Source organism: Rhinopithecus roxellana, chromosome 4 (genome assembly GCF_007565055.1).
Source record: "Rhinopithecus roxellana isolate Shanxi Qingling chromosome 4, ASM756505v1, whole genome shotgun sequence".
NCBI lineage: Eukaryota > Metazoa > Chordata > Mammalia > Primates > Cercopithecidae > Rhinopithecus > Rhinopithecus roxellana.
In genome coordinates, this window is record NC_044552.1 from 39382772 (window position 1) to 39395409 (window position 12638).

At 41.2% G+C, this 12638-nt stretch overlaps 1 protein-coding gene across 3 annotated transcripts in view; it reads left to right on the top strand.

Annotated features, from left to right (window-relative positions):
* The window catches only part of RUNX2 (RUNX family transcription factor 2), a 128188-nt gene that overhangs the window by 78463 nt on the left and 37087 nt on the right, over nt 1-12638 (top strand). For all 3 annotated transcript variants that reach the window (XM_030928951.1, XM_030928952.1, XM_030928953.1), the window contains one exon: nt 11812-11973. In XM_030928951.1, coding sequence (XP_030784811.1) covers nt 11812-11973 — 162 coding nt within the window. The remainder of the gene's footprint in view (nt 1-11811; nt 11974-12638) is intronic.

The window sequence follows — 12638 nt, forward strand, 5'->3', positions numbered from 1 at the left end:
TAGATGGGCACTCTTAGCCATCCTTCAGCCATTCCTCATATGACCGATGGAGGTCCCACACCTTGCCCTGTCTTCTCCAGTGCTCCAGCCTGACGCTGCCTCTTGAGAACACAATCCTCTAGCTATGCCTGACCAGGTCAAGTAGAGGTCTACTAATGTTCTGTTAATATATCCCAAGTTTGTGTTAACTTTTTGTTATCCCATCACATTGTGGCTGTCAGTCAATGAAAAACTCTGCTCTTGGATCTGGCTCCCCCATCCTGTCTTGTAGTTGACAAAATGCAGCACTGTACTTTTGCTCTTATTTCCTTTCATCATGTTGCTTTCACCTCCTCTTTCCATCCTGTAGGGTTGTTTTATAGTTCTGATTCTTCTTGTGTTGTCTTGGGTTATTCCTCACAACTTTGTCTCATCTTGAAGCTTGGAAGGTCACTTCTAATCCTTCAAGACTTTGGTGAAGATGCTGGACAGAAATAAGACTGTTGTGCCCTGGATTATGCCACCATATACCTCTGTCTAAACTGACCATGATCTATATATTAATGACCACTTTCTGCCAGTCTTTTTAACTAGCTATAAATTACTTAGGGATAAGGCATATATCTTGCCGAGGTCCAGATATGCAATAGACAGATGAGCTGCCTTCTAATCTATTGCTTTAGTAATTCTAGGAGACAGTTTTTTAGTGAACCCATTCTGCTTTCTGATAGTCACTGTGGGATCAAATGTGAAAAGTTCTTTGCACATTGGCTATTGAAAGTGTTGTTAGTGGGCTGCAAGCAAGTCAACACCAACAGTGGCTCCAAAACAACTTAGCTTCAGCAACTTAGATTTTACCAGTAGCAATGCTGTTTTCAGTATAAGATAAATGGAATAAGGGAATGTAAAACCTAGTGTATTTTGTGTCATAAACTTTAAAGACATTATCTTCAAGTAATTTAACAGCTGTCATGTGGAGTAGTAATCCCAGAGAGCAAAACTAAGATTAGTAGTGATTGGAGTTATAGGGAGGCATATTTTAATCTAAGGAAGAACTCTTTAGACCCTGCTCCATCAAGAAGCAGCCCCTTGAGTACTAGGTACCTGCATTTTTGGCGTGTTAGGGGATATCATTTATCTTGGAGCAGAGACTTGAATTCATCTAAAACAGCACACTGCTCTCCCTTATTTCCTTACCTCTCTTGGGCCTTAATTTCCTCTTACGCATGTTTGTTCTGCTCTTTCTATGTAAGATCATCCTTTTTGATAGGGAAGATTAAATCAAAATAGGGTTCGGTAATTTTCCTTTCTAAATTTCGTTAATAAAAATTATGCCCATTGTTCTTGATTTTGCACATAATCACATCATCTGGGGAGCTTGTTAAACATACAGATGCCCAGGCTCTATCCCTGAATTAGAAGGTGTGAGGTGGAGCTGGCTCAGATCACTCCCAGCTGTAGGCCCAAGGCAGACCTATTACTCAAGGCTCACCTTACCCATCCAGAACTCATCCTGATCCAGCCTGAGGCCATCTCAGGAGCCTCGCCCCCATGATCAGAGGTTGTGTGGAGGCAGCTAAGAGCCTGAAGCCTGAGTGCAGCCCCTGGGCTCCACCCCTGTGTCCATTCCAGCTGCTGTTTTCTCTCCACACCCTTTCCTGCACGCCTGGTCCTAGATTGGACTTCTGCCCTGTTTCTGTTAGGATGCTGCCCGAGGAAGATTTTAAAAATGCATGTCTGATTATGTCACTCTATACCTAAACACCTTCTAAGGTGACCTGTTGCACTTAGGATAAAGATTAAAATGTCTAGCATGGCCTAGCAGGGTCAGCACAGCCTGACTCCTCCCTGCCTGCTCTCCATTTTCATCTCATACTATTTTGAACCTTTTTCACAGTGCTCTAAACACAGGCCTTCTATCAAGTCCATAAAAAAAAAATGATGCTGCCTTCTTCCCAGGAGCTGGACACAGGCCTAAAGCTCTCTTAACCTCCCCTACTCATCTTCTAGACTTCTGCTTGTCATTCATGTCATTCATGTCAGCTTAATATTTACTACCTTAGAGAAGCTTTCCCTGATGCTCAGTGTGGTTGGAGTTCCCCCGCTGTACATTTTTATGGTACCATGAACATCTCTTTTTTAGCATTTACCATCGTTATATGATTATTTGATTAGTGTCTGTCTCTCCTACCCAACTGTAAAACTCCATGGGACCAGGAATTATGTCATAAAACTCCATAGGACCAGGGAGTAGGTCTATTTTTATTCAACATTAATATTCTAAGTGCCTAGCACAATACCAGAGTAGATAGATACCTGATAGTTTTTTTTTTTTTTGAATGAATGAATGAATGACTGGCAGACAATTACTAGAACGATGGATATAATCATCCATGTGACATCAGGTATCACCATGCCTGGGACCTCCTATAATACTCCAACTGCCATATCTGATTCCCTGGATGTTGACATCAGCCCGATTTGAACCTGAATTTACCACACCCAGTTCAATACTATGATTCGAACTAAGGGCCTCTCTCCCTTGCCAGCATCACATCTCAGTAACATTTCAAGTTCTTGTCCCACCCTTTTGTATCTCATTTCCTTCCCCCTTCTGGCTTTACCATTGAGATTCAGGCTATGCCAAGGCTGAGAGGCCAGGACAGGTGTGACATGTGGTATAGCCCCTTTTTTCTTCTATTAGATTTTTTTTAAAACAAGAAATGCCCAGCCTTTTCTGTAAGACAGTTATGATCCCTATCCAGCAAAAGTTGGTGATACCTAAGAGCGCTTCTCATCACCTTGTCTTAACAATGCAACTTCCTTCTGGTTTTTCTTTAACATTTTATTATAGGATATGATATCTTAGGTTATACATATCATTTTTCGTTCTCTTCCCTGCTTATTGTCTCCTAAGTTTACTAATTCTCTCTTCTCCCATTGTGTGTGTTGTAATTTAACCTATGGTCATGCCTGGTGTACCCTATGTAGCCTCCAGTTTTAACCAGTTTGCTGCTTTTTTTTTCCCTCAGATTTCCTTGTTTAGGTTCTGTCACATGGATCTGTCTCCTGCCAGATGATTCTGGGAGCCACCAGATCAGCTGGAGAAAGCCCTTGGTGGGGACAATAAGGGGGGTCCGCACCTTACTCTTGGGGCTTCTCAGTGGACATGAGCCAGATGCTCTGTGATGGCAGGTGCTGCACTGTCAGCTACCTTTCATAGCCACCCCAAGTCAGCTCTGCCTGGCTTCAGTCATTTCTGATGCCGTTACAGTCTCCAGAAAGGACTGAGGGTTGGGAGCTCACTCTTCTGAGTGGTTAGCATCATAGCATTTGTAGCTGGAAAACATCTTAGAGATAACCCACCCCCTCCCATGTTACAGGTGAAAACATTGAGACCCAGAGGCTGTAAATTATTGGTCCACGGCTGCACAGTTAGTGCCAGAGCCTCCAGTCTACGGCTCTTCCTATGCTTGGAGGAGGCCGTTTGTTTGCAAACGGTTTCCTATTAGTCAAAAGAACCAGAAATGAGTGGAGAAAGTTCATTCTAAAACTCCAGTCTAGCTAACAGGGTTATTAGAAAAGACATAGAATTTAATGTTTCATAGTTAGTGTAGATTGTTTTGAAACGGGAATCTCTGTATGTATGAATGTGTGTTTGTATAAGTGTGAGTATATCTGTATTATGAATGACAGTAATATGACAGAAATAGTTTAAGATAGGAAATGGTAAATCTGCCTCTCTGTGTTAGGATGATTGACCCTGGTAGCAATTAAGAGGCATAGTTCTAAGCTAGTAGACTGTGCATCATTTTCGACACTCCCGTTTTCTCAAGAAATATTTGAGGTTTACACAGCCTGATTTGAGTACTGATTAGGGTGAAATGGGTGGAGGATAAGGGGTGAGATTGTGGAGATCTTTGTACCCTGCTGCCCCAGTATGGCAGGTATTCCCTGCAGACAGCTTTGGCAGAATCACTGGCTGTCGTGGTGTCGTGTTACACAGAAGCCTGCTGGCCACAGGAACAGGAAATAGCCTTTTGTGTGCGGGGTTCAGGATTTGCTGCCATTGACTTGTTTCCTCCCGTCTGCATGAAGTTCAGCACCCTGTCCCTGGTGTGCCTTGTTGTGAGCAATTCCTAGGAAAGCAGATCCTCCTTCACACCCACACATGTTTAACCAAAGTGTTTACAGAAGGAGCCCTGCTAATAGCAGCTGCCTTGTTTCCAGCGTACCTTTGGGCTTTCAGAAAGCTCTCTGCCTGCTCTGCTGCCCCCACTCAAACTTACTCATTCAGAAGAAAATTGGACATGTTTTCCCGGAGTCAGTTCATTTTCCTGGGGTGCTTTTATTTTTTTTTCTTTTCTGCCCTCCTCCCTTCTTAGTATGACTCCAAGTGTTTAGGGTTCAATTATGCAGATGTGAAATTTGGCTTTTTAGTCATTTGAAAGTATGGAGACTCTTAGAGCCCATGACTCTTTAGCTATCACTGTAGGAAGTGCATGGCCACCCCCTTGTTGTTCCCCATACCAGTGATTGTGCTTCAGAAGCTGTGGTCCTGCTCAAAGAAGACAGCTTGCTTTCCTCATCTCCACAGGTTTACATAAATGGTTGTCTCCGTCTTTGCCTGATGAAAGACAACTTGAGACAGATGAACCACCCCTCTCCCAATTAGCATTTTTGAGCACCCCCTGGATACGGTTGCCTTCTGTACTTTTATGTTTTGTGGTTTATAGAATGGAAAGCAGATGCAACTGCTCTCCGAGAAGTCTAAGCTGAAGGAACACCACCCTAGAAGGAGAACTTATAAAATCGATTCTGACATTGGTGCTCCACGGTTCCTTTCCATCTTTAGAGCGTTTTTAAAAACACCATTCTGTGCTTGTGACAGACTTTGCCCCTCGGCTGAAACACATGATGAAGGGATTCCTTATGTCAGATGACTGGCTCCTTTTTACGGCTTTCAATGGCTTCTACCTGAGACAGAAAAAGGGAAATTAGCCCGAACTCTTAAAAGCTAGATTTGGTCTACTCTCATGGAGGAAACCATGATTGCTTCTGAAAGTGTGTTGTTGCAGATCTGAGGGGTCCAATAAATAGCCTTCCCCTTATTCCTGGTGGTGGTTCTTAGTGTGCTTTCTCTGCCCTGGGGACCCCTTTCTCCCTGGGTTCATCCTCAGGGTCTGCAGGAGCAACCCTTGTCCTCTGCTTCATTCTCTTCTCTTGCATGTAGTCATTTTGATTAATCACGTCCTGCCTGTGAGTACAGCAGACCCAACAGATAGGAAAGAACTGATTTTCTCTCTCAAGTTTATGTTACAGGTCAGATTTGATTACCACTTCCCTCTAAGACCCCCTGTTTTAGGTGACAGGAGAGAAGCTGGTGGAGAAATAGGAATGGAGTTATCTTTAGTGATATTTTATGCCTCGAGTGTGCGCACAAAAACCCAACACCAGAGGGTTGTTCATATATCATATCCATATAAAAACGTATGTCAATTTGTTGGATTTCTCTAATATAGTAATTAAAATAATATTGATACTGTTTCTGAAGGTTGCCATATAAAAAGAATGAATTATAGTTTTTAAAAAACATAAAAATATTTAAAGTTCAACAACAGTTTTGTTGTTGTTGAGACAAAGTCTCGCTCTATCGCCCAAGCTGGAGTACAGTGGCATGACTCAGTGCCTCCCAGGCTCAAGTGATCCTCCCTTCTCAGCCTCCAGAGTAGCTGGGACCACAGGTGTGTGTCACCACACCCGGATAATTTTTGTATTTTTTGTAGAGGCGGGGTTTCACCATCTCTACAAAAGCCTGTTACCCAGGCCAGTCTCCAACTCGTGGGCTCAAGTGATCCACCCACCTTGGCCTTCCAAAGTACTGGGATTCCAGGCCTGAGCCACGGTACCTGGCAACAGCTTTCATTTTTGTTGTTGTTGTTGTTGAACCTTTCTGTGAGATAGCATTGATTTAGTCCCTGAAAACTTAGGTAGTTTATGGCCTTGAGGTGACACCATGACTGACCTATAACTGCAGTCAAGGCCATGATTAAAAGTCAAGGATATTTGTGTTTATGCTGGAGTGTTAGGACATGGTTCTTCCCTCCATATTGCTGCAGACTTGAAAAGACACACAATCCAGTATAACTCTGGGTGGGGCAGAGTGACGGATGGATTATCCTTGCTCTGTGGGACCTGAGGCTGAGATAAAGACAGTTTCTTGTTTGTCATTAATTGATATGTTTGTCTCAGAGCTAGGCCTTGTATCTTTCCTGTTAGTAACTTTAGGATTGATTGGTGATGCCTGAAAAACATCTCTCACGTGTTCTGACTCATCCAATTTGAGAGTAAATCTCAGAAGTCTCAGGTTTCTTCAGGAAGTTGAGTTCAGAAATTGTTTATGAGATCAGGTTAAGGTGACTTTTCTCTACTATAAGCATTAATAATTGTCCATAAAAAGCAAATATGTTGTAATCATGTATTTATGACAGGATTATATTTTCTTGGTGATTGAGCATTTAGGAAGTGAAGATATTTTACAGCCATTTTTTTCCCACTAAAAGATTGAAAAGGTTAAAGTGTATGGTATTTGAAAATACACTTAAAAAATTAGGATTTCTCTGGGAAGAAACCAAAACTTAAGAAGGAACACGATTAAGGTTAAGTCATTGTAAAAGGATATCAACGTGACTAACACAGACATATATGCTCCAAATTGTGAACTACACACTACAGGAAGCTCTCCTAAAAATTGTACTCTCCCGGAAAAAGAGGTCAAGGGCTAGAAACGAATACAAAATGAAGGTTCAGTAAAGGTAGAGTCTTTAACTGTGGGAAACATTTATTAGGTTCTTTCCATATGCTAAATTCTATATTATATTATCTCATTGAATCATCAGACAACTTTATGAAGGAGGTATTCTTATTTACCCCCATTTTATAGATGAGGAAACTTTAATCTTAGATATGTAATTTGTCCAATCACACAGTCTGGAAATGGTGAAGCTTGGATTGGTAATCACTCATTCACAAGGTATTAGAGAAGGCATGGAGGTGTTTGGAGACCATTGCTTTGTTTTTTGTTTTTTGTTTTTTTTTATTGAGATGGAGTCTCGCTCTGTTGCCCAGACTGGAGTGCAGTGGCACAATCTCGGCTCACTGCAAGCTCCGCCTCCTGGGTTCAAGCCATTCTCCTGCCTCAGCCTCCTGAGTAGCTGGGACTACAGGTGCCCGCCACCACGCCCGGCTAATTTTTTGTATTTTTAGTAGAGACGGGGTTTCACCGTGTTAGCCAGGATGGTCTCGACCTCCTGACCTCGTGATCTGCCCATCTCGGCCTCCCAAAGTGCTGGGATTACAGGCATGAGCCACCGTGCCTGGCCTGCTCTTTTTTAAAGGTTGCTGTCCTCTTTAAAATTTTTTTTTTTACCAGATCTAGTGAACCGCATATGGCAGTTCTTATATTTCCTTTTTTTTTTTTTTTTTTTTTTTTGAGATGGCATCTTGCCCTAGTTGCCCAGGCTGGAGTGCAATGGTGTGATTTTGGCTCACCACAACCTCCGCCTCCTGGGTTCAAGCGGTTCTCCTGCCTCAGCCTCCCAAGTAGCTGGGATTACAGGCATGCACCACCACGCCCAACTAATTTTGTATTTTTAGTAGAGATGGGGTTTTCCCATGTTGGTCAGGCTGGTCTCGAACTCCCGACCTCAGGTGATCTGCCTGCCTTGGCCTCCTAAAGTGGTGGGATTACAGGTGTGAGCCACCACACCCAGCCTATTTTATTTTTCTTTAGTAACTCTTTCTTTAAATCATTATCATAGACTCTTAGGACAGTGATCTTGAAAGAGACTCTAGCCTATCCTCTGAGACACAAAAAAACAAAGATAGAGCTTCTCACTTGTTTAGGGATAGTGAGAAGTTATTTTTCTTAATCTTGGATATTTGGAAAGGCCTCCACTAAAAGCAAAACTATCCTTTAATAGACTTTTCTAGTATATATTCTGGCAGTTAGGATGTAAAACCTAAAACCTCAATGATATAAACCTCTTTGGTAGCCTAAGAAGAAATTAGAGAATTACTAAGTATGACTTAATTTTAATGTTTTATTATTCCCTCAATCCACCCTGAAAAGTTCATTCAGTAGTTGTTTATTGAGTACTGTGTGCCAGGCATTATACTTAATTATGCTGAATCTGATCTCGGAAGTCTTTAAGAATAACAACATGAGACAAACCCAGCTACCCTAGGTAGCACAGAGTCATATTTTAATATTTATTTTTAATAACGATGATGATTTTCCATTTACCGTATATTATTTAATCTTCAGTCTGAGGATTCAACTCTTGAGATAGTATTATCATCTCCATTTTGCAGACAAGGAAATTAAAGCTCAGTAATGTTGAGAAACAGCCCAGGTCACAAGGCCCAGGCAGGGCTTTCACCATGTGAGCTCCTAAAGAGAGTCAAAATAGTTTCCCTATAGTACTTTATAGTTATCAAAATGCTTTTACTTGCATTATCTCATCTCTTTTTCCAAAAATGAGAGTAGTTATTATTGTACTCATTATATAGATAGCACTTGTATTTATTATATACTTAATATGTGCTAAGAGTGCCAGGTACCATATTAGATATGGCCTAGTTCATGTAATGCTCACAAAAACCCTAGTAAGTATCATTATTCCCATTTTATAGATGAGCCACCAAGGCCTAAAAGTTTAAGTGATTTGCTCAGCACAGCAAGGAGGTGTAACTGAAGCCTAGGCTTGTCTGCACAGCCAGGATGCTTGACCGCTTTGCTATACTCACTGTTCTGTGTTATGCTGCCTCATTTTCCAGATGAGGAAACTGAGATTCAGAGTTAGCTAACCCAGATGAGGTCATACAGCTTATCAATAGTGGAGCTGACACGCCAACTCAGATCCTGTCACTAGAAAGCCCTCTTGTTTCCCACTGTGCTGAGCCACCTTTCTGCACAAGGAGAACTGTAAGACTGTATCTTACATCCAAGTTGAGTACCCTAATTCCTTTTCATCATTTTTTACAGTTCTTTGCATTTGTTCTCGTTTTTAGGCAGGGGGCCCTAGACGGATGACTCGTTACAGGAGAGGAATGGTATAGGTTAAACTGCTTGCTCAGGAAGTCATCTGGGGAAGTTAGATGAGAACTCAAATCCAAATTTGAGTCCTGTGTGCCCAGCTTGCTTAGCTATGTGGTTCTCAACCTTTTTGTCTTTTGAAAATGTTGCTTGAGAGAAGGACTTGCCCTTGCGAGATTGTTTTCCTGTGCTGTAAGGAATGAATCGTTTTCCATCTGAAGATCATTTACCGTTTCTCTGAATAGTGAATTACATTAATGGTGTAAGGCAAGGAAGTATGTCAATATCAGATATATAACAAGGACCAGTCACTCGGATTTGAAATGTTGCCAATCTCTACAATCTCAGCCTTGAGAATTTTAAGGCACAGAAGTCCATTACTTTAATGATCAATTATCCTTTAGATTTCTGAAGGAAAAGTTTGTTAACCGTTTATAGTACTACTCTTTTATTCAAATTGCAAGCTCAGGTAAATGCTCCTTAAAATGGAATTGGATGACATTTTTCTGTATCTCTGTCAATGTCAGTAAACAGCAGGTAAATATCCAGATGTGTTTAATTATTTTGACTCAAAGAAGTATGTCCTATTTAAACAGTCTTTAAATAAATTGTTTCTGAATTGAACAAATAAACAAGAAATAGCTGAACTAAACTGCTTTGACTGTATAGAAAAACTGAGAGGTTTTAACAGACGAATCATCTCAAAAATCCACGTCTTATTTTACTCATTTTTACTTGTAGAGATAAACCTGAATTAACTCTTCAAGGATATTAATAGCTTTTATTTTCAAAGAATAATAGGTGATGTGTGGGGATAATTTGAAACCTATCCAAGTGTATTAACTCCAGTCCAGATATGTTTGAAACATGGAACTATCCCTATGTTACCCAGAGGTTTTTTTTTTTTTTTTTTTTAATATATATATAAGAATTAATGCCTATTAAGTGTCTTTTGTGCTAGTTTTCTCTTAATAGTTTTCTCATGTAGTTTTCACATCCTTGTGGTTCAGGTATTATTGCTGCCCCTCCTTCCTCACCTTTTACAGATGAGGAAACTGAGGCTCAGAGTGACTAATTGAGCCAAGGTTACACAGAAACTAGAAGTCTCAGAACTTGGACCTAATTCTGAACATTCCAAAATCCATGCATATTCTAAGATACCAAGCTATCTTGTGAATAGCCTGGTCTATTAGAATTTTAAAAATTAACATAATTTAAAAATTAGCATAAAAACATGTTGAGAAATTTGCTTATGATTTTGTTTGATTAGCCCTCAAGTAAGATCAAAAGAGTTTGAAGCCGGGCGCGGTGGCTCACGCCTGTAATCCCAGCACTTTGGGAGGCCGAGGCGGGCGGATCACAAGGTCAGGAGATCGAGACCATCTTGGCTAACACGGTGAAACCCCGTTTCTGCTAAAAATACAAAAAAATTAGCCGGGCGCGTTGGCAGGCGCCTGTAGTCCCAGCTACTCGGGAGGCTGAGACAGGAGAATGGCATGAACCTGGGAGGCGGAGCTTGCAGTGAGCCAAGATCGCGCCACTGCACTCCAGCCTGGGTGATGAGCAAGACTCCATCTCAAAAACAAACAAACAAACAACAAAAACAAAACAAAACAAAAAAATAAAGAGTTTGAAATACATACTTTTTTTGCTTTGGAAACACAGCACATTTACCTTTTTTTCTGTATGTAAGCAAAAGATTTTTAAATAAATCTATGTGGCCTTGAGTTTGTACCTCCAAGAAATTACTAGAGATACATCAAAAAATATTGTTAATATTCAGTAATTAACCCTAACCAGCTGACTGCCCATTAGTTTTATTATTACAGTGACTGTAGGTAACACTAGGCCAAATTCCAGACATGTGACATCTTTTAAACAGATTCCAATGGGATTAAAAACGTTTCCCTGTTCTCCTGTTTTGGGCCATTTTCTTACTGTCAGAAACTATTGTGCTTAGCATTGAAACTGGCTGGTGATGAGACTTTTCAGTTCTTAATGGTAGTTGACTTTGAAATTGAATTTTGTCTTTTTCTTCCGGTTTATTTTCTGGTTTAGCTTTAGCATGAGAGTAACGTAACTGGCTCCCCTCCTTCCTGTTCATCTTACGTGCTGCCCCTCCATTCTCATTCCTGCCGTTATTCCCTTCATCCCATGCTAGAAAGGGCCATTCCATTGACCTGCCTGAAAAGAAAGTGCCCTGAGATGAAATCCTGGAGTCATTCACTTTAAAACCAAAAAGCATGTCTGAAAGATAGTAAGTAGCTGGATATGCAGCAGGGAAAGGCACAATCTACATATTTTTTAACCAAGTATATTGTTCAGAAAATATTCTAACTTAAAAAAAAGTTATCCATGTTCACTGGAGGAATTTTAGAGAATACAGAAAGTAAATATAATTCTACTTTGTAAAGAAAACCAAAGCAGATTGTTTTCTAAATGACTATTAGACTTTCCAAATAGAAATATTTAGAAGAGAGAGAAAAACAGTCCTTATGCATCATCCATTTTGTTGCTTTCCTTGAGACTCAAAGTCTAGAAAGCTTTGTGCTATTCAAGGCTTGAAAGGATGGGGTTATAAGAGATAAATAGCCATTCCTTATTTATTTTGTATATATAAGCCATTTTTTTCTCCCTCTCTCTTTTTCTGCCTTTTCCTTTCTAAGTTTTGGGTTGCATGTTTCTAAGGCTGCAATGGTTGCTATTCTAAAGATTTTTCTTCTTCTTTTTCCCAGACCCCAGACAGGCACAGTCTTCCCCGCCGTGGTCCTATGACCAGTCTTACCCCTCCTACCTGAGCCAGATGACGTCCCCGTCCATCCACTCTACCACCCCGCTGTCTTCCACACGGGGCACTGGGCTTCCTGCCATCACCGATGTGCCTAGGCGCATTTCAGGTAAAGACCGCGCTTTAACTAAAAATCCATCCCCGCATAGGGGTCAGGGGGAGTGGGATGGGCTGAGCCTGTGTCATCCATGCTCACAGTGACTCTCTATTAGAGACATGTGGGCAAGGGAATGACAAGTGGCAAATTAAATCTTCTGAATTATGGGGTTATCAAACACTCGAACATTTTAAGTAAAGAGACTGAAAATCTGCCAGAGATGGCATACTTTTAAGATGGTATTTAATGCCGCCCAGTTAGTGTCCTGCTGAATTGTATCTCATTTGGTGGGCACTGTCTCATAACTAGGGCCTTTTCCTGAGGGTCTTATGCCAGGCCTTCCTCTGCTTGTGTTCCTTTCTTTTCCTAACATCTGCCTATAAACCAGATTGATGGCACAGCCCTCCATTCCTAAAGGCTTGTAAGTCCCAGGAGTCCAAGCTAGTCAGTTCCAAGAGAGAGCACCTGCAAACTTAGGATCTTTGTCAGAAACTAGTCATTTGAAGTGCCGTGAGGCCTGGAAGAGTCTTAAAAGGCAATGCGTGGCCTCTGAGTGGCTAACTCAAGAAGGAGGCAGCCTTTCTGTGAAGCATAATGTGTGCTGCTGTCACTTGCAGCCCGGCAGTCCAGTGCTCACAATTCCTCTGTTCCAAAGGCACTACAGAAATGTGTGGCCC